Source organism: Orcinus orca, chromosome 6, assembly GCF_937001465.1.
Source record: "Orcinus orca chromosome 6, mOrcOrc1.1, whole genome shotgun sequence".
NCBI lineage: Eukaryota > Metazoa > Chordata > Mammalia > Artiodactyla > Delphinidae > Orcinus > Orcinus orca.
In genome coordinates, this window is record NC_064564.1 from 95,070,463 (window position 1) to 95,092,098 (window position 21,636).

General features: G+C 38.7%; 1 protein-coding gene across 3 annotated transcripts in view; it reads left to right on the forward strand.

The window, feature by feature from the left end:
- The window catches only part of RAD23B (RAD23 homolog B, nucleotide excision repair protein), a 44,467-nt gene that overhangs the window by 196 nt on the left and 22,635 nt on the right, over positions 1-21,636 (forward strand). The window contains exons 1-5 of one of the 3 annotated variants that reach the window (XM_049710980.1): positions 25-128; positions 341-509; positions 13,211-13,292; positions 16,192-16,271; positions 19,171-19,445. In XM_049710980.1, the coding sequence (XP_049566937.1) occupies positions 444-509; positions 13,211-13,292; positions 16,192-16,271; positions 19,171-19,445 (503 nt within the window). In that variant the 5' untranslated portion in view covers positions 25-128; positions 341-443. Of the gene's footprint in view, positions 1-24; positions 510-13,210; positions 13,293-16,191; positions 16,272-19,170; positions 19,446-21,636 lie in introns of those variants that run through there. The other 2 variants (XM_033431252.2, XM_049710981.1) reach the window with 2 other exon arrangements.

A 21,636-nucleotide genomic window follows, 5' to 3' on the forward strand; every position in this document is an offset into this window, starting at 1 on the left:
CGCACAGGCTCGCCGCACCCTACGCCTGCGCGTTCAGCCAGCCCGACCCCATCCCCCAGGTTTTTCGGGTGGGGGAGGGGGTGCGTCTCGGCGAGTCACGATGATGGCGGCCACCATCCTGTGGTGAGGTAGCGGATTCTCTGCTGATCTCGCAGAGCCCCTGGCGCTTCCTGCAGACTCAGTGGCTGGCGCCGGGCTCGTGAGGAAGCACGGTGGCTCGTGCTCGCGAGGAAGGCCGCAGTCGCGGAGGCAGCGGCGCGGCCCGGGGCCAGGGCTGGGGGAGAGGCCGCTCTGCAGGGCGAATGTGACAAGCCCCCACCCCCACCGCTTTCCTCCCTAGTGCGCGAGGAGCGCGGGCGACCCCGGGGCCCCGCAAGGCCACAGACCCCGCCCAGCGGCCAGCACCCGGAGCAGGCCCGGCAGTGGAGCTGCGCGGCGGCACCATGCTGGTCACCCTGAAGACCCTACAGCAGCAGACCTTCAAGATCGACATCGACCCAGACGAGACGGTGAGTGCGGCGGGAGCGCGGAGCCCGGCACCGGGCAGGGGAGGCGCGCGAGGCGCCCACCGGGCCTGGGCTTGGGGCGGTGCGGCGGGGCCGTGTGCGGGGCCCCGGCCTCAGCTTCTAGAGGGGCCCGGCGGCGCGCCCGAGCGGGGAGACCTCCGGTCCACCCTAGAGGGCCCGGCGAGCGGGGTCTTGGGCCCCGGGCGCTGGATGAGGCCTGTGGGCTCCGAGCGCGGGCAGGGCCCGGGGGCCCGGCGGCAAGCGGCCCACCGGACCTTCAGAGTTGGCTGTGGGCTTTGTGGCAGGAGTAAGGGGAAGCAGTGGTCGGACACCGAAGCCCTGGTGGCAGATGGCGTGGAGTACACGCCCGCTGGGCACGGGAGGCTTCGGCCTGGGCGCTCTCGGCGGAGGGGCCAGAGGGGGAGGGGAGGTCAGGGCTGCCTCGGCGGTCTAGCCGGGCTCCCCGATGGTGGGTGCACGGGTGGGGGAGGGAGATGTCGGCGTCACCACTGTCCCTGAGTGGACCTGGTTAGGCGCTGAGGTCTAGGAAGCGCTAACTGGAGATAATGAGCCTTATATAAAAAGTATCAGATTCCGTCTGCTGCACAGTGAGAGGCGAGTGGTGAGGGGTGGTGAAAATGCATTCTTTGCCCCCTTCGCCGCAGAATTGGTGACCCTTTTATTTGCCTATATCTTGAATCGTTTCGCTGCAGTTCTCCCGCCACCCAACCCACACCCATGTGTAGATTGCCCTTTGAGCCCTCTTTGGTGGTGAAGTTTGTTGGGTTAGAGCCCTTGAAATCCAGGCTCAAACTTAACTCCAGATTAATGAGTTCCCTGTGTTAAAAGTCTTGAAGTTGTAGGAGTCGGAACTCTGCACCCAACCCCCAAGTAATAGCCTTTCAGGGGAGAAAAAAAGAAAATAAAAACTTTGAATCTCTTCTGTAAACTCTTGAACACCTCAGAAGTTCACGTGTTAAATTCTCATGTCATCCTGTGTATTTGTGAGTGCAAAAAGGCACTGTGTTGAAATCAGTACAACTTTTTGCCAAGATCTAAAAATGCCATTCAGTGTAAACTTATTTGTGTTCTGGAATTGTGATGCTGTACACCATTGAGGTTGTCATAAGGCTGTATTTAAAGCAGCAACTTTCAGCCCATCTGTATTTTTAAGAATAGGTGATTCAATTTTGGTGGAGATCTGGGGCCTTAGTGTTAGTTAATTAAATAATCCTGAGCTCCCATGTGTGGCTCTAACTTATTTGCTATGTGCCTGTTTTGCAAAGATGTGAAGATTAAATATTATTTAATTGGTGGTCAGTAAATGGAATCGATTATTAATCACTCCATACCTTTGAGTGAGGGTATAGTGTTATGTTTTACCTATATCATTTAATCTAAAGTTTTCTACACCTTTAATTATTTAAAAAAAGTAGTTCCCAACCTTTTTGGAATTGTGGTACTAAATGATTTTAGTTCAAGATATTTAATTATATGTGTAAATATGCTGTGTGGTAAATTCTTAAAGGTGCAGGAGATAGTAATTTTAGATGAGAAATTCAGTGTTCTCAGAAGTAATTGACAACACCCTGTGGATTGCTATTACTAACAAAAATCATATTCTTCCTGAGTATTCCTTTACTGCTTGGTGTATACTTGGAAGTTAAAGGATGAAAGTTAATGCAGCTGTTTAATGTTTTCAGACGAAACTTTTCATAAAATGTTATTGACTTTGGATTTTTGTAGTGACACGTGTTGGTGCTGCAGGAACTTTACCAGCTTATATTCACAATTAATTCCAAGATTATTGAAACCTAAAGGATTTTTTTTTTTGGTAAATATCTGTGGATTTATTGAAGTTATGCAGTGACTTTCTACAGCTCCACTGAATTATTTATGTTCTATAAAGTTTGTATAGCTCTTTAGGCATTTTATGCATTCTTTATCTTAGAGCCAATATTGTATTTGTATAGATTCTTAACTGTACTTGCTGTTTTCCAGTTTATTTCCAAGGGGATTTAAGTTATATGAAACATACTTCTAGAGGTATATTTTCAGAAAGCTCAGTTGTTACAGAGAGTTGCTTCTTTAGCTTTTTATTGCTGTTTGTCCAAATATAATTTTGTTGCTGTTTATGTAAATATAAAAGCTAACATTGTTAGGCTGGGACAAGAAATGAAAACACTTAATCGGGATATACTGGAACATTTACATTAAAATGACTTGTGGGTTTTTACTTTAATGGACTTAAATTTTAAAAATGGGAAAAATGTTAGAACTATTTTAATTCCATCTTTATAGTGATTTTTAATTAAATATTTATTTTTGATACAGTATTTGAGAAAATTCCAGTAAGAAAAGAAGCAATGAAAATTACATAAATAGAGGGAGGCTGTAAGTGTCCTGTTTATAATTTGTGAAAGCTAGATAACCAAGGATATTAGAAATAGATCTAAAATAAAGGGAAAAAAATAGGATTTTACTGAGACCTCTAGGGAGATTCACATAAAATGAACAGATTTTGGTCTCTAAGACCTCTATTTTGGCTGCTCAAAGGTTTTATTTTTACCTAGAAGGAACTAAGAAACCTTAAGTAACTTGAGGTGGCCGGTATAGAAACTTGTGAGCTTGAGATGAGCAGGAGCGAAAATGAGTGAAAGGACTCAGAGATAAGAGGAATCATGGGAGTGAATCATTTGCTCAACAAGTGAATGTTCAGTGAGCTTTGACTGGCAGAACTGGAGGAGTACAGGGACATGGGAGACACGGTCTGGGTCTTCTTGGGAGCCATATTGACATAGTCTTAGCTCCGTCAGTGGCTATAGAGTAGATGCACAAAGTAGAAAAAGCAAGAGGATTTGTTTTTAAGGTGTTTGTATTTGCTTTAGTGTTTGAATGTTGAAAGTCCTCCCTTGCCTCTTTTTTAACAAGAGAAACTTTCTTAACATTCATTTGCCATTTTGTACCATTTACTTGACCATTACCATGCACTGCCTTTAGTGTTAACCATTACAAAACAGTGATTTTATTATTACAATAATAATTCATCTCCTCATAGAATAACTGGGGAAAAAACCAACAGTAAGTTTCAGGTGAGACTTTAAATGCATAAGCTGAAATATGATTGTATTATATAAGTGACATCAAAGTTATGTGTATACATTGGAAGTTTTTGGTAAGAGAATTGTGACGATACAGTAGTTTTAATTTCTATAGACAGTATATCTAATATGCTATGCAGTAATCTGCAAAGAATTAACCTCACTTTGTGGTATATTTGTGTAATGGTGATTATGCTATAAAATACTACTTGAGTACTAGTCTTGTACATGGGATTTACTAGCCATCATTTATTAGCAAATTGTTCCCATTGTGGCTTATTGTATTTTAACAGAGTTGTGCTGAAGATAGTACCTTATTATGGAAGTTCCCTAGATTATTAAAACATTAAGTAGTAAACCTATTAAAACACTGTATCACAGAGGTAAAAACTAACGTTTCTTGGCATATTGGTAAAACAAAATACTGTAGTACCTGGGAAGCCTGGTATGGTTTGTATCAGACCTTTGCTCTTTCTATACTTGGCACACAGTAGGCATTTAATAAAGATCTTTTGAATGAATTAAATACATTTTTTGGTGAATTGCCAAGTCAATGATCCCTCAGTGTTTGCATGTTGATTTATTTAATGTTTGTTGAATACTTACTAAAAATATCAGGTCTTGCTGTCATGGTGTGTACATTATAGTGGAATAAATTAGTCGAAAGCAAATTTTAAAAAACAGATAGTGGTAAGAGTTATGTAGAGAATTGAAATAGGGTGAGGTAATTTGATAGTGTATGACTGGGTGGCTACTTTTAAATTGGTCACAGAAGGCCTTTCTAAATAAGGTGACATTTAAACTGAGATCTGAATAGTAAGCACTCAGAGATGGGGAGAGTGTTTTCTGTAGGGAAAGACCTTTAAGAGTGTGTTTTGGGAATCAAAAAAAGGCCTGTATTGTTGATCTAGTAGTTAAAGGAGAAGAGAGGTAAGGGATTAGAGTTAGGCAAGGGGCCAGGGCCTGTAGGGCTTTGTAATAAACTGAAGGTTTTCAGTGTAAAATAGGAGGCCTTTGGGGGCTTTTAAGCAGAGGAGAAAAATTATTTCTTTTATGATTTGAAAAGGTTACTTTGCTGTATGGAGAATAGATAGTAGGAAGACCATTTAGAAGGCTTGCACAACAGTCTTAAGAGGTCAAGGCTTTGACCAGGGAAGTAGGAGTGGAGATACAAAGAGAGGTGGAGGGATTTGAGATATGATTGGGAGGATAGAGTTGAGAGAATTTTTTGATGCGTTGGAGTGGGGAAAATTGAGAAATCAAAGATTAAACATAGGTTTTGGTTGTATAACTTGTGTGAATACTTGTGTTCTTTCCTGAGATGTGGAGGGATGGGAGAGGGGCAGGTTTAGGGGTTGGGGTGGAAACTCAAGACTTAAGTTTAAGATGCCTATTAAACATTCAGGTGGAAATGACAAGGAGATTTGCTATGAATTTCCGTCCCAAAGGGGCATTTGGGCTGGAGTTAGAGACATGACAATAAGCAGCATATATGTTTGACCTCAATCCATTGGACTGGATGAGACCATCTTGCCACAGTCTTTTTCAGTGTCCATGCCTTGCAAAATTGAGTCCAAGTGCCTAGATTATCCCTTATGTGTAATTAACTTCTCTGCTACTGGAATTGAGGAACCCTGGTGAGAATGTAGTGGGATGGGGCTTAGGGCTGAAGCCTGGGATGCTATAACACGTGGAGATTGAGTACTGAAGAGGTCAGTTAAGGAGCAACCTTTGAGGTAGGAAGAATCCAAGAGAAGAAAAAAGTTTCAAAGAGGAAGAAAAGGTCAAATGTATCTACTGCTTGAGAAATCAGAAGTAAGATAAAAACAAGAAACATGACTTTTGGTTTTGGCAACTTGGAGGTCATTAGTGACCCTAATGAGTAGTCTCCATGGAGTGTTAGGGCCAGAATTTAGTGGATTGAGGAATGAGTGGGAAACATGTGAAAATGATCACAATAATTCTGAGCGTCACAGCCTATGGTAGGCATCGTTTAAAACACACACACACACACACACACACACACACACGCACACACACACACCAGACTTGTGGAAAATATGTATTGGTAACTTGCCTGGGGTCATACAGCAATGGCCTTGGTAGTTTTACTGTCTGTGAATGATGTTCTTGCCCATACTCTGACCTTCTGTTCCTTAATCGCTCATCCATTGATCTTTCCTTCTACTCTACCTCAGTTATTCAGACTCATGACTGGTAACCACCTCTTATCACAACCAGTAACTGTAGCTCTTCCCCCCATCCACAGTAATCAGTTTTTAGTATCCCACTTTAACTTCCCTCTGATTCCAATGCTAATGAGACTTACAGTCTATTCCATCCATACTCCTTTTCACTGGCCTTCCCCTCGTGCCCAGCTAAGATAGAGTCAGTGACTATAATCACTCCCTTGCAAGGGTCAGGTATAGCATGTCTCTTGAGCCAGGCTGCCTAAGTTTCAATCCTGGCCTTAGTACTTGCTGTGTGATGTGACCTTTGGCAAGTTACCCGATTTTGTGCCTGTTTGCTCATCTGTAAAAAGAGAACACAGCCATGGAAGTACTAACCTCACAGGATTGTTTTGATGGTTATATGAGTTTGATGTGATACACAGAGTGCTTAGTGATAGTGCTTAACAACATGGTCCCACTCTCACTCCATTATTCTTGTTTGAAATACTCCAAATATGATTAAATTCAAGTCTGTGTCTGTACCTGTGCAGCTAGAAGGCGAACACATAGGCACCTTGACTTGTCTCACTTAAATTCCTGAACAATAATCGTAATCAGGCCCTTGTAGTGACAGTCATACATTTCACTATTCACTTTTCCACTGTCATAGGCAGATTTCATATCATCTTCTCTCTTTATTTTCAATCAGTGACCCTAGATTTTAGGTTTTATTGAAAATATAGAAACAGTCGGGACAGAACTTTTACAAGATCCTACTGGAACTCCCTACCTGGTAGCCTCCTTTTATTGTGGAGATAGCTATGTATTGTGGATGGTGCTATCTAAGGCCAATGCCCCCCCCACTTTAACACAGCATCCTAAACTCTTGTCGTTTATGAAGGACATCACTCCATCAGTTCTCCTTTTCTACAATCATTGATTTTTCCATTTCTAAATTTATTTATTTCTGCATTGGCTCTTTGCTGCTCTGTGCGGGCTTTCCCTAGCTGTGGTGAGCAGGGGGCCACTCTTGTCTGTGGTGCTCGGGCTTCTCACTGCAGTGGCTTCTCCTGTTACGGCGCACGGGCTTAGTTGCTCCGTGGCACGTGGGATCCTCCCGGACCAGGGCTCAAACCCGTGTCCCCCTGCATTGGCAGGCAGATTCCCAACCACTGTGCCACCAGGGAAGCCCAATTTTTCCATTTCTAGAGTATCTAAACATTTTCCTTGTCTTAATAAAACCCTCCCTTGTCTCCACATTTGTCTACTCCTCCATTTCTCCCTCTTCCTCACATCAGAACTTAAGAGTAGCTCTTGAGTCTGTTTGCTTTTTTTTTTAACATCTTGCTCTTTCAAATACATCATGCTATTCCTAAACTAGAGGAGAGTTTTCTCCCACTTTATAGTTGCCCTGTGCCCTTGAGCATAGTACTTAAATCTCTTTTCTTGTGAGTAAAATGGGAGTAATAATACTTTACCTGCCTTCCTCGTAGAGTTGATCTGAAAATCAGATGAGATTATGGATCTGAAAAATTTTTGGTGAATTGTGAAATCAGAAATAAATCTATGCAATTTCTTTTTTAACAAGTCCTGTTTACAGTTATTTTGATCAGTATTTTCACTGTCCTTTTTGAACAAGGTTTGTGTAAGTGAGATATCCTCATTTTCTTAGCTTGATGTAATCAGCAATTTCAGTGTTGAGAGCAGTGTTCTAGCTTTAGCTTGGAAATTGAGATTATTTGATAGATAATGTATAAAATTTCTGTTGCCTTTGGAAAGAAATGTGCTAAATTTAAGCCTGCTGTAGAACAGTGAATCCTGCTGAAGGACACCATGTCTGTTGCCTATAAGTTTGGATAAATACATTCCTTGTGTAATGTCTCAAAGAGCTAATTTTATAATAGAATGAACTTTATAAACCCTTTAACATTACATATACCTATTCCAGCAGAGGAAGTAGACCAACTACAAATGACTAATATGTACGAATAGGTCCTAGATACTTCAACAGGTAGATAAAAATTGTTATTTGTCTCTCCCTCTGCCCTCTCCGCCACACACTTCTGGTTGAATGAGGTAGGTGGCTTCTTTGTAGTATGTTAGATCCATTTTCTGCCTATATAGAAACTTGAAAATTTACAAGTAACTTGGGAGTTTCTACTTTTCAGTCTTCAAAGTCTGTGTCTGTTTTGATTGTTGAAACCATACTGTTAGGGATATATTTTATAATAGAAGAGATTAAATTGGCGTAAATAGGTTTAGGAGCCTGAATACCATAGTTTCTGTGGGGGGAAATTAATTCTGTATTTAAAATTATATTTTAAAAAGTAGCCTTTTGGATCATAACCCTAATTTGAGAATTGGTTGCCTTTGTTTACTGTTTATCCACATATTATTAATACTGTAGTCTTAGTTATTTCAGTTAAAAAAAAAAACAAAACTCTTGTGCCACATTTTTTTCATTCCTTGGGTCCAGTGGGGAGATTTTTCCTGTTGCACTGATGTCAACCAACATCTTCATAATTCTGTTTTTAGAATTAGCAGAAACCAACTTTGTGGAAGAGATTCAGGAAATACTCCTTGGTGCCTGCACCAGTTTCTCAAATGGAAGGATACCACCCAAGGAACCAAAGAGGAAAAAGCTTTGCCCATAGCGTAAATCTATGAAATTCTTTTGTAAACATATTTGGCTTTAGGTCTCTGTTTCCTTTTGCTAATCGTTTAATTGCCAAAACTTATTTGCTCTTACTAATTTTTTTTTTTTTTTTTTTTTTGTGGTACGCGGGCCTCTCACTGTTGTGGCCTCTCCCGTTGCGGAGCACAGGCTCCGGACGCACAGGCTCAGCGGCCATGGCTCACGGGCCCAGCCACTCTGTGGCATGTGGGATCTTCCTGGACCGGGGCACGAACCCGTGTCCCCTGCATCGGCAGGCGGACTCTCAACCACTGCGCCACCAGGGAAGCCCGAAAGAACTACTTTTAATGGTGGTTGGCCTGAACTAGGGTAGTGCCATGGGATGCAATATAGTGTTCACATTGGGAAGTAGTTAGATGGTAAGTTGGAACAACTGAATAAATGATTTAATGTGAGGAATATAGGAGAAGGAAGAGACAAATACCTCACAAGGGAATGGGATGAAAAAGGATAACTGATCTGCTTTTGTGTTGGCACTTTTTCATAGTGATTATCTCCCTTTTGGGGAAAAAATAAAAACTACGTCAACTATGTTTAGTATTAGATGTTGAGTATATTTTTCTTTTAAAATGCACAATTTCATAAGAGAGAAGTATGTGGCTAGAAAAAATTTGACTTCTTGAGTGTTAACCATGCATTGTCTCTAGTTGAATCAATGATAAACTCCCATTCTTTATCTAGGGGGAAATAAGCAGCAAAATGAAAGTTTAGTTCCTGCTTCTTGTTTGTTAGCCTTGGAGAAGCCTGGTTATTTACTGGGATCATAGTGCTCAGTTTTAGATCCATCCTGTTGAGATGACTTATTGGAAGTATTGGCACGGGGCTCAGCACAGAGGAGTCATAACTACATTGGCTGTTGGACATAACCTTTCCAAGGGAAACCATGTGCAGAGTTGCTACCTTTTCCTTCTTTGCAACATCCAGAAAGAAGGCCTTTCTTTATAGCTGTTTTAAAGTATGCTCAATTTGATTGAGTTAGGGAAGACTTAGACAAAGTAGTCTAGAAACCATCTTTCAGCAATTACATTATGGTTGAGATGCCTATGGGACATCCAGTGAAGGTGTCAAGTAGAGTCAGGAGAGAGCTGGGCTAGAGATACACATGACATATGAATGGTTCTTAAAACTAGGAGTAGTTGAAATGGATTATCCTAGAAGTCTGTGTAGAAGAAAAGGCAGTCTTGGGCATAGCCCTAAGTAACACTTAAAGGTCTCGGCAAGGAAGAGGATTTCAAAAAGGAGTGAACAAAGAGATAGGAGGAAAACCAGAAGAGTGTGGTGTTATGGAAGCCAAAGGAAAACAGTGCGTAAAGGAGAGATGAGTCAGTACTGTCAAATGTGGCAGAGAGGTCAAGTAATACTACAGAGGAGGACTAAGAAGTATCTGATGATGATGTTGCTGAATTTAGTGGTACTGGTGAGGGCAGTCTTAATGGAATTGTGGGAGTAGCACTACTGCAGAAAATAAGCTGCAGAATGAGAACAAAGTCTGTGCCTCAGTTTATCAGCATTGTGTTGCACCCTGGAGTAATAAATGTGGGGTTATGAGTAAGTAAAGACAATGTATAGTTAAGTTTTTGAAAATTACTTGAGACTAAGAGGAGGAGGAGACTGTGGGGGATTTTGTGTGTTTTTAAGATGATAGAGAATTGGGTCTGTTTAAGTGTGAATGGAAATGAAGTGGCTTTGAGGGAGAGGTTGAAAATACAACTCGGCCGGGTGGGGGAGTAGGAAACAATGAATCTAGCAAGGTACTGGAGAAAGGAATTAGATTTGAAGAGAGGGATAGCTTTCATTTAGTAGGGAAGAAGATTGAGATTAGGTGGATCTGGACGCAAAAAACCATGTGTCAGTTTGGTAGCAGAAAGTTGAGGGTGTGAGTTCCTGTGGTGTCTTCTGTACCTTGAAGTAGAAAATGGTCATCTGCAGGGGGTTGCGGGGGAGTGTTGGGAATCAGATTTAGAGGAGAGTACAGGTTTCAAACAACCTCTTGGAGGAGGGAGAAGAGGGCTGACCAGGGGAACAGAAGGATTGGGGGTGTCGTTCTTTTTCTCCAGTAACATTTAGAAGACTGGATATAAATGTGGATAGGCAGCTGGTTAGACATTAAAGGTGAGATGTGTTAGATAAGTGAGGTAGAAGAGTATGACACCACAGTGGTTGAAGTAAATTTTATTTTGAGTACTGACAAATAAATTCAACTGTGCTGGTCCAGATGTGGAGTTTTACCTGGTAGGAGCAACAGAAAGGCAAACAAGTCTGTGATGTTAGGAAGAAAGTGATAGAAGCAGTGGCATTATTGTCTAAGCTGAATAGAGCTTGCAGTAAAGATCAGAATCAATGAAAGTAGAGGCTCAAGGAACCAAAGTTGTAATGAGATGCAAGACCAGGTGTAGTGAACAGTTACCGAGAGAGCTGGTGGGAATAGGAGATTGGCACTTACCATTTCAAAGAGCATTTTGAGGATGATGAGATTCAGCCTGTGTCCTGAATGACTGTGAGTAGATGACTTAAGTGGATTGGAAGTAAAGATCATTGGGTTGAGGTTAAGGAACAATGCCAGAAGTTTGGACAGGTCAGGGAACCTGGTTCCAAAGTCTGGTTCACTTCTTTTCTTTTTTTTTGATGCCGTTGTAAACAGGATTGTTTACTACAAGGTATTTTTTTCATCTTTATTGAGATATACTTCAAATACTACAAAAGTTCACGTATTTTCTTTGACACATGACCCAACGTGGTTTTGCTGCGTTGAATCCACACACACACACACACACCCTCTGCCCCCAAAATGTCAAGGTGTCCTGGCATATTGCCCACAAAACATTATATCATTTGATACCCTTGTTCTGAGTGTGTCTTTTCACACTTATCACCAAAAATTGTTCAAGACAGTCTTTTCCAGTATGACCGTCTATTGGATTAATGATGTCTGACATTAAAATTTGTGCTTTTGGTTACTAATGATGTTGAGCTTTTCTTTTTATTGGGTGTATAATTGTGAATTGCCTGCCCCTGTCATTTGTCCATTTTTCTGTTGGCACAAGAACCATTTTCTACCATTTCTCTTAATTTTTTATTTGCATTTTTTCTTTTGTTATGTGTCTTGTTATTTCTATTTGAGTTGCGTGCTTAGTTTATTAATTTTCCTTCTTTAATAATAAACATGTTTAGTGTTAGTCTATGATTACTTTTTTAACCACATCATATAGGTATTGTTATGTAGAGTTCTCATTGTTATGTTTTAGTATTCTTTAATCACAGTTTTGATTTTTTGAAGCAATGTTATTTAGTAGTAAAATGACTAGAGGGTTTTTTTGTTGTTGTTTGTCCTCCTTTCCCACTCTTAATCATATATATAGCGGGTTGAGATTCTTGTGATGGATTTCCACTTTGGGGATATCAGAATAGCAGTGATGCTACTGGCCCACTTCAGGAAGATCAGTATAGCAAGGGTGATTTATGTGGCATTTGCAAAATACTCTGCTCTAAAGCTTGGAGTCAGAAGAGCTGGTTTTGGATTTCAGCTACTACTTATAGTAGCAATGTGATTTGGGGAGGAACCCTACCTTTTGTATCCCTATTGTGACAGTTTTCCACTTAAAGCTCAGAGCTATCAATTCAGACAATTTTTTTTTTTTTTTTTTGCGATACACGGGCCTCTCACTGTTGTGGCCTCTCCCATTGCGGAGCACAGGCTCCGGACGCACAGGCTCAGCGGCCATGGCTCATGGGCCCAGCCGCTCTGTGGCATGTGGGATCTTCCCGGACCGGGGCACGAACCTGTGTCCCCTGCATCGGCAGGCAGACTCTCAACCACTGCACCACCAGGGGAGCCCCAGACAATTTTTAGAAGAATTCTGGGAACTGAAGGAAATGGAGTTTTCCCCCTTGATTCTTGGTCATTTAAAGTAGTGAAATTTAGTTCCATTATGTCTCCTTGCCTTTTTTTTTCCTACTCCTGTGCCACCCTACTTCAGAAATTGATTGCACTCTTTTTCTAAGTATCAATACTTCATAATGAACCTGTGGTCATGTAATTTTAGGGATGGAAGACCATAAAGATCATGTATTCCAGTCCCTCTTTATAGATGAGACTGATGTTGAGAAAAACTGAGCTACCTGTTCAAGATCATTGAAGTAATACAGTGGTTCTCAAGTTTGGCTGAACTTTGAAACCAACTGTAAAGCTTTTCAAAAATATTGATGTCCAGACCCACCCTCAGAAATTATATTTTAATTGGTCTTTGTAAAGCTCCCTCAGGTGATTATAATGAAACATTAGCCACTTTTAAAGTGAATAATTTGCCTTTTAACATTCACATTTAACTTTTTTTTATTATTGTGGACAAGACCACTTTATTTCTTAGACCTTTTAGATTAGAGAGCTTTTCTTTACTTTCTTACTCTGTGAGAAATAAGCCCATAAACTTTATAGTGAGAATCAAAACTTTCTGCTTTTGAAACCTTTATTTTGAATAGACTTATAAAGTCAACTGATAAAGTCTTTTTTTAAAAAACTGTGTACGTGGAACAGATGGTAAAACAGTTTATACTTCTACCTAGTAGTATGGGTTGTTAATAATAGGTCTTTTTGACGTAATATTATAAAGACATGATCTTTGAAGTTTTTGGAGTCATTGATAGTATGTATAAAATTTTTATCTTGCATCATTTGTTCAGATTCTGGATTTTCATTTGCTTAGACTTTTTCAAAAATCAAAAAATTTTTTCCTATAGGTAAGAGCACTGAAAGAGAAGATTGAATCTGAAAAGGGTAAAGATGCCTTTCCTGTAGCAGGTCAAAAATTAATTTATGCAGGTATGCATTAAATGCTGAAATTAATATGCCATTTTCTTGTGTACTGTGACATTCTTTAGTTTTAGAAATTGCCATCTTACAAACTGTAGTGTATACAAATTGATTGTCAGAAACATTGTACAAATAAAAGCAGAGAATGAACAGTCATTTGAATGTTATTAATATTCAGTCCTCTGTTTTTTCACATTTGCTTTATATATTTCTCCATGCAGTGATGTTAGATAGTTTTGCTTATTAGTTTTATCTTTTGTAAGTATTATGTAACTGGCTGTATTTGTTTTGTTTTGTTTTTTGAATTTAAAATTTTTTTTATTGAATTAGTTTGTGTGACATTGTATAAGGTGTACAGGGTGTTACTCTGATACACTTATATATTGTAATATGATTGCCAGTGTAACGATCTTTATCAGATTACATGGTTAGCAGTACAGTGTTATTGTCTGTGTTCATTATACTGTGCATTAGATCTCTATGGCTTATTTACTACTCATTAGAAGTTCGTACTCTTAAACACCATCACTCTTATCTCCCCCCAAACCCCATACCCTTGGTAACCACCAAGGTAAAATACTTTTTTTTTATAAGTTTAGGTTTTTAGAGTCCACATATAAGTGATATCATACTTAGCATAATGTTCTCAAGGTTCATCATGTTGTCGCAGACGGCAAGATATCTTCTTTCTCATGGGTGAATGATATTGTGTATATGGGTCACGTCTTTTTTATTCATTCATCCATTGGTGGGCATTTTGGATTGTTTCCATATCTTAGCTATTGTGAATAGTGCTGCTGTAGAGATGGGAGTGCATATGTCTTGTCAAAATCCTGTTTTCATTTTCTTTGGGTATATACCCAAAAGTGGAATTGCTGGCTCATATGGTAGATCTATTTTTAATTTTTTAAGGAACTTCCATATACTCCATAGTGGTTGGACCAATTTACATTCCCACCAACACTGTATAAGTATTCTTTTTTCACCACAACCTCACCAGCCCCTGTTGTTTCTTGTCTTCTTGATGATAGCTATTCTAACAGGTGTGAGGTAATACCTCGTTGTTTTTTGTTTTTTTTTTTTTAATACCTCGTTTTGATTTGCATTTCCCTGATGCTTAGTGATGTTGGGCATCTTTTCATCTGTCTGTTCACTATTTCGATGTCCTCTTTGGAGAAATGTTGGTTTACTCTGATGATTTTTAATCAGATTGTTTGGTTTTTTGTTATTGAGTTGACTGAGTTCTTTCTGTATTTTGGATATTAACCCCATATCTGATATATGGTTTTCAAAAATTTTCTCTCATTCTGTAGTCTGTTCCATTCTGTGGAATTCTTTTCATTTTGTTGTTTCTTGCTGTGCAGCGCTTTTGAGTTTGGTGTAGTCCCATTTGTCCATTTTTTTTGTTTTATTTTTTGTGCTTTTGGCATCATGCCCAGAAAATTATTGCCAAGACCAAAATCTCTGACTTTCTTCCCTACACTTTCTTCCAGGAGTTTTATGGTGTCAGACCTTATGTTTAAGTCTTTGATCCATTTCAAGTTAATTTTTGTGAGTGGTGCAAGATAGGGGTCCACGTGTTTCTTCAGTTTTCCCATCAAGCTGAGCATCTTTTTTAATCTATTGGAATGAAACCATTTATACTGATTATGTGTATTAATGTACTTGGAATCATTCCTGTGAAATTAAATTTCAGTTTATCTGTTTTTTAAATAAAATACCAAAATTGAAGAATACAGAAGACCTTATATGTCAAAAGACACTATAAATAAGCGACAGGAGAAGAAAGATTAATATTCAGATTATATAAAGAGCTCTTACAAATCAGTAAGGAGAGGATGACCCAATTAAAAAGCAACAAAGGATATGAATAGGAAATTGTAAATTAACTAGCCTCACTAGTAACCAGAAAAATGTGTGTTAAAAATAGACTTGATATGTGAATTTTGTGGAGAAAATTCTTTTCTTTGTTCTTGAGAAGAAATACTGAGCACTGTCATTGTAGATGTCGGTAAGGTGAATCTTGAGTTGCCCATGGATTCTTGTCTCTTCCTACATAGAGATTTTAAAGTATTTTCTTAACTGAGGTGGTTTAGAGGAAACACCAGCCCTGTGATGAGGAATCAGAAGCCTGAAGAGATGCATGTAGTTGATGGCAGACATAAAACTAGAATTTCTGCTTCCTAGTCTTGGCCTGTTTTTTCAATCCTATGCTGAGTAGAGACACTATTCCCTTTTGTCTTAATGCTTGCAGCTTTTGATTCAATAACTTTTTAAAAATGGAAAACGAATTTCAAGGAAAAGGAAGCCTGAAGGAATCCTGACCTTTCATTTGTCCTTCTGCATGACTAAAATCTTACATAGTCTGTGTGCCTTACTCAGTTCTATATTATCTTACCATTTCTGTGTATCAGGACACTATGAGTATCTTATTTTTATAGCAGTGGAACATTTCTGTGTTGCAGGTATCCAGTATTTGTGGGAGCAGGCAGTTCGTTCATTTTTTCTTCCATCACGAGGGATTATAGGTTATTTCGGGGAAGGGGTGGGGAATCCTTGAGCATCTCAAAATTGAATTTTGTTTGTCTAAATGATCTCCTCTTTCTCAGGACCTAGTTAATATTTCCTTACCCAGCAAGTCTTTTTTATTATAAGTAATAATTTTTAAGAAATGTTTGGGATTGAGATATCTACATACAGTATATGAGTTTGCTATCTTTTAGTCAAATGCTTATTTATGCCTTCTTAACTAATCATGTATCCACTTATGTTTATCTTGGCTGACTGGTTAATCTTTTTCTTTGGGGAAAGTTTTAATAGAATTGATGTTGGTGATTGTTTTAACCTCAGTTAGTGTAAGACAAAGTTACGGTGCCTTCAGTAATATGTTTTTTTCTTAATGTGCTAGGCAAAATCCTCAATGATGATACTGCTCTAAAAGAATATAAAATTGATGAGAAAAACTTCGTGGTAGTTATGGTGACAAAAGTAAGTTTCAACCTTGTTGTATATATCTTTATGCATGTGAGTTTAAAAAGAAAAAAAAGATGATCCCAAGTCTTGCTTTACACTTTCAAGTGAAAACAGTTTATACACATCCATAGTGGCATGCACTTAATTGTTATTAAAGATTTTAACAGTTTGCTTTGAGTCAACTATAAAGTTAATAGTTTCATATATTTGTAGTTTGAGCATAATTTTAAATATGTCAAAACAACTGATATGTGAAGTGTCATGTTAAAAATTATTAGGTATTGTTGGATTAGTAAAATCACTAATTGTATAATTATTAGAGAATGTGATTCTTAGAAATTGAATAAGTGTTTCTCATTTTGTAGTTTTTAATAAGAGTGCCTTAAAAGGATTTGCTAATTGATGTACTAGACCTAACAAATACTTCAGGGCCAAAAAGACATATAGATTAACAATTTCAGTGATATTTCTTAGCCAGTGGGATAGATTTTTAGAAACTAAAAAAGGGAAAAGACAGCTAAGCGAACGATGGAATGATTATTGTGAGAAGGTTTTTAACAGGAACTTTTTTGTGATTTATTGGACTGAAATAAAAGTCAAAAGTTTTTCTCTAAAGCAGAGAATGAATATGGATTCTCTCAGGATTTTTGTTTTATTTATATACTTGTTTAAAGATACGTAAACATGCAGTAGAGAGTTAAGACAAATAGAGGAGTGGTGGTGCTCATGATACTTTTAGGACTGAATTATGATCCTAAATTCTAAACTCCTAATAATCTCAGAAGAGTAGTGTTACTTGTAGCACCCAAAATAAATTTAAATAGGTAATTGGAAACCAGTTTGTCAAAGACTGTAGATAGAATAAATGTGAGTTTCTTTTAAAGTCTCAAAGTAATTGATATATGCAGTAGAAAACAAAGTTGAACAAGTAAATTTTTTTTAACATCTTTATTGGAGTATAATTGCTTTACAATGGTGTGTTAGTTTCTGCTTTATAACAAAGTGAATCAGTTATACATATACAAATATCCCCATCTCTTCCCTCTTGTGTCTCCCTCCCGCCCACCCTCCCTATCTCACCCCTCTAGGTGGTCACAAAGCACAGAGGTGATCTCCCTGTGCTGTGCGGCTGCTTCCCACTAGCTATCTATTTTACATTTGGTAGTGTATATATGTCCATGACACTCTCTCACTTTGTCCCAGTTTACCCTTCCCCCTCCCTGTATCCTCAAGTCCATTCTCTAGTAGGTCTGTGTCTTTATTCCCGTCTTGCCCCTAGTGAACAAGTAAATTTTAATTATGGAATACTTTTGTAGTGAGAAATGAAAAGCAGCTGACCAGTTTACATGTACTGGACTTAATTTTTTTTAATCTATTAAGAACCATATTGATTTTGCTATATTTAAGCACTTATTAAATGTTAAACTTTAAATACACAGGAACAGAATCATATGAGGAAACTTTGCCTCATCTAGTTTTTTCAAAAACTGTGGTACACAACACAAAATTTACAGATTTAACCATTTTTAAGTGTTTGGTTCATTGGCATTAAATGCATTCACATTGTTGTGTAGCCATCACCACCATCTGTTTCTAAACCTTTTTTCATTTTCCCAAACTGAAACTCTGTACCTGTTAAACAGTAACTACCCATTTCCCCTGCCCCCCAGCCCCTGACACCACTGTTCTCCTTTCTATGAACTTGACTACTTTTCGTACCTCGTATAAGTGGAATCATACAGTATTTGTCCTTTTGTGACTTATTACCCTTAGTATAATGTCTTCAGGGTTCATCCGCATTGTAGCATGTGCCAGAATTTCTGTCCTTTTTAAGGCTGAATAGTATTCCCTTGTTTAGTTTTATCATACATAGTACATAGTGGAAAATGTGGTAGCCACACATTTGGGTATGTATTTGTTATGGTCTTATTTCCTTTATTATTATAGTAACGTTGACTATTTAGAACATAACTAAGAGTTAAGCAGGATAGGTAAGTCCCATCCCCCTACCTTGCACAAGGCACTTTTTTCCAGTACACTCTATACTAGCTCAAATAGAACAAGGCACAAATCCACTCATTGCATTTACAGTTTGTTGATTTATACTTGGGGCAAATTATGTTGAATTTTAATCTCATCTTCCATCAAATCAGTTACCTTTTCACCTTAGGTAAGTTATGAGCTAAGCAGGTAGTGAGTATTGATAGGCTGGAGAAGAATAAAACTCATATAATATGATTTTTACCCATATGTAATTGCTTTTTTGCTTGGTGGGAATGTTTATGGCTCTGATTCTAGTTCAGAAAGTGCTGAGCATGCGGTTATAACTTTATTTGGCCTTTATTTGTCGGTTTAACTGTATATACATCTCAAAAGTTATGTTAATCTCTTTGTACTTACACCTATTGGCTTGTAGTCAATATTGGGATTTTCTTCCCTCCTCTAAAATACAGTAGACTTTCTGGCATGTTCATTAATCATACTTCTGTTTATACTTTCATTTCAAGAAAGTTATTTTTGTTGCTTTCAAATGACGATAAATACTTTGAAGTTGTAACCAAGAAACTTTAATTGTGAAGTTTTGGGGGGGAATTATGTGGTTCTTTTTCTGGATACACATTCTGTACGTTTTAAAATATTTGCTTCTTTTGGTTCTTTTTCATAATGATCCGAAGACTGAAACCGTTGGCTAAAGCTAATGGAAGTTGATAGTTAATGTATATGCTCTCATCAGCTTTGAAAGAATAACATAAATAGTGATTCAGATTGCCGCTATTGATCACTCATTATGTCACCTTACAAAATTATTTTCAAGTTACAAACTTGTATTAGTGTTATGTTTGTAGCATCCAGAGATCAGGTAATAATGCAGTGTTTTATCATAATGCATTATTTTGATTTGTAATGTGTTTAGCCCAAAGCAGTGACAACACCAGCACCAGCTACAACTCAGCAATCAAATTCTGCCACCACTACCACAGTTAGTTCCTCCACAGCACCAACTGTGGTTCAGGCCCCAACCCCTGCCCCCACTTTGGCTCCCGCTCCCACTCCCACACCTGCATCTGTCACTCCAGCATCAACGACAGCGTCTTCTGAACCTGCACCTGCTAGTGCAACGAAACAAGAGAAACCTGCAGAAAAGCCAGCAGAAACACCAGTGGCTGCTAGCCCAACATCAACTGACAGGTAAGAACTGGATTCTAGGAAATTGTATACGAATATGTTTATAACAGTGACTTCATGAATGTATTTATTTTGATTATTGTTTTGATCAAACTAACTTTCTATCTACTATGTTAAACTTTTTCTAAACTTTGAACCCTGACTAAAGCAGTATGCTTGTGTCTGTTCGGTAATCTGAATTTGTATACTCTGCATTGTTTTTTTTCTCCCAGGGTGAAGGGAAAGGGGTCAGTCATTATTCATTTTGTGTAGAAAAGTTAGGAAATACAAATGACCAAAAAGAAGAAGAATTATAAAATAATCTGACAGTATATTATAGCTTGACACATTATAAATAACTTGACATTTGTCCCCCAATCATTATTATATTTGACCTATATTCTTTGACTGTTGTCACATCTATCATAAACATCCTTCCATGTCAGTAAATTTTTCCAGTTGCTACGTAGTATTGTGTTTGGGTCTAACATTTGTTAGGTCTTAACCTTAGAAAAGAAATTAACGTCTTTGGATTTTTCCTCATCTGCAAAATGTGGATGACAGCAGGACCTATCTCATAGAGTTGTTATAAGGATTAAATGAAATAAGTAAAAGATATGATATAGCACATGGCACACAGTATGTGCTGAGTAAGTATCTACATCTTTGTGAAGTTGTATAGAAATTTAAGTTTTTGCCTATGTAGATCTTTAGAACAGAAGAAAAAGTGCTGGGATATTTGGGGAGCAAAAAAAAGTTCTTGTGGGAAGTTGGCAGTTAGGATTATTGAGTAGTTTGTGACAAAGGTTTTTTTCCCCAATGATAAATAAAATAACCAAAACAGTGCTTCAGTTCTCTTGGCTGGAAATCATACACGGGAATCTCTTCTTTATCTGAGAGCCTGAGTTGCTTTGTGTCCAGTATGTATTGGCACTGAAGCAAGCGGTTTGTATTTTGTGACTTTGGTGCAACTCAGGACCTCAGTGGCAGTAGCGTCCTGGAATCAGGACCAGTCACAATGGAAAACTATGCAGCATTTGGAAACACTGACATAGAAGGATGTCTGTGATAAATACAATGATGAGAAAGAATTTAGTCATGAATTCTTTCTCATCATCTTTCATTTTAGTGTTTTGTCTTTGAGTGCCGTTTCTTTGAGTCAGTCAGCCATGTTGGGAGGGGTTTGAGTCACCTGGTTTGTTGCTGCTTCGGGCCTCTTTTCAAGGATTTAATTCCCCAAGAGAACACAGGTTCAGGTAGTAAAATATTTTCCCTATGTCAGCCTGCTGTACTTTGCTTTAGGCATTCTGAAACACTGTTGCCTAATTTGGTACTTCTCCCATGTGCAGCTAGAATTGCATACAATCACCCTTAACTAGTGGGAGACAACCCAGAGTCGGCCTATGCTATTGCATCTAAAGGCTGTTACATCTTTTCTGTGTATGGGAGGGAACTTATAAATTTCACAAATTGGTTTTCCAAATCATTTAAACATTGTAAACTTAATTAAATATGTCTTGAGTTGGTACAGTATATCATATTTTGTTAATTGCTTTAAGCTCCTTTTAAAAAGCTCCATAGTGTAAGAATTCCCAAATTGATCAATCCATTTTAATGTGCTAATATCATCAATTCAAGTTTTTTTATTATCTCTATTCTTTTTATTTCTTCTTGGGGGTACAGTTTTATTCATCTGTTCTCAAGAGTCAGGATTATCTTTTCAGACCCATAGAGATTACATAAAGGAGTTGATGGTCAGAAAAGCAGACTCCAGAGTTGCCTACTTACTTGGGCTTTGTACAACCTTTTACTCTTTTTTTTAAAAATATAAATTTATTTATCTATTTATTTATTTTTGGCTGCTTTTGGTTCTTTGTTGCTGTGTGTGGCTTTCTCTAGTTGCGGTGAGCGGGGACTACTCTTCGTTGCAGCGTGTGAGCTTCTCATTGCGGTGGCTTCTGTTGTTGCGGAGCACAGGCTCTAGGCGTGTGGGCTTCAGTAGTTGTGGCACGTGGGCTCAGCAGTTGTGGCTCACGGGCTCTAGAGTGCAGACTCAGTAGTTGTGGCGCACGGGCTTAGTCGCCCAGTGGCATGTGGGATCTTCCCAGGCCAGGGCTCAAACCCATGTCCCCTGCATTGGCAGGCGGATTCTTATCCACTGTGCCACCAGGGAAGCCCAACCCTATACTCTTTATTTCCCCAAACTATACACCTC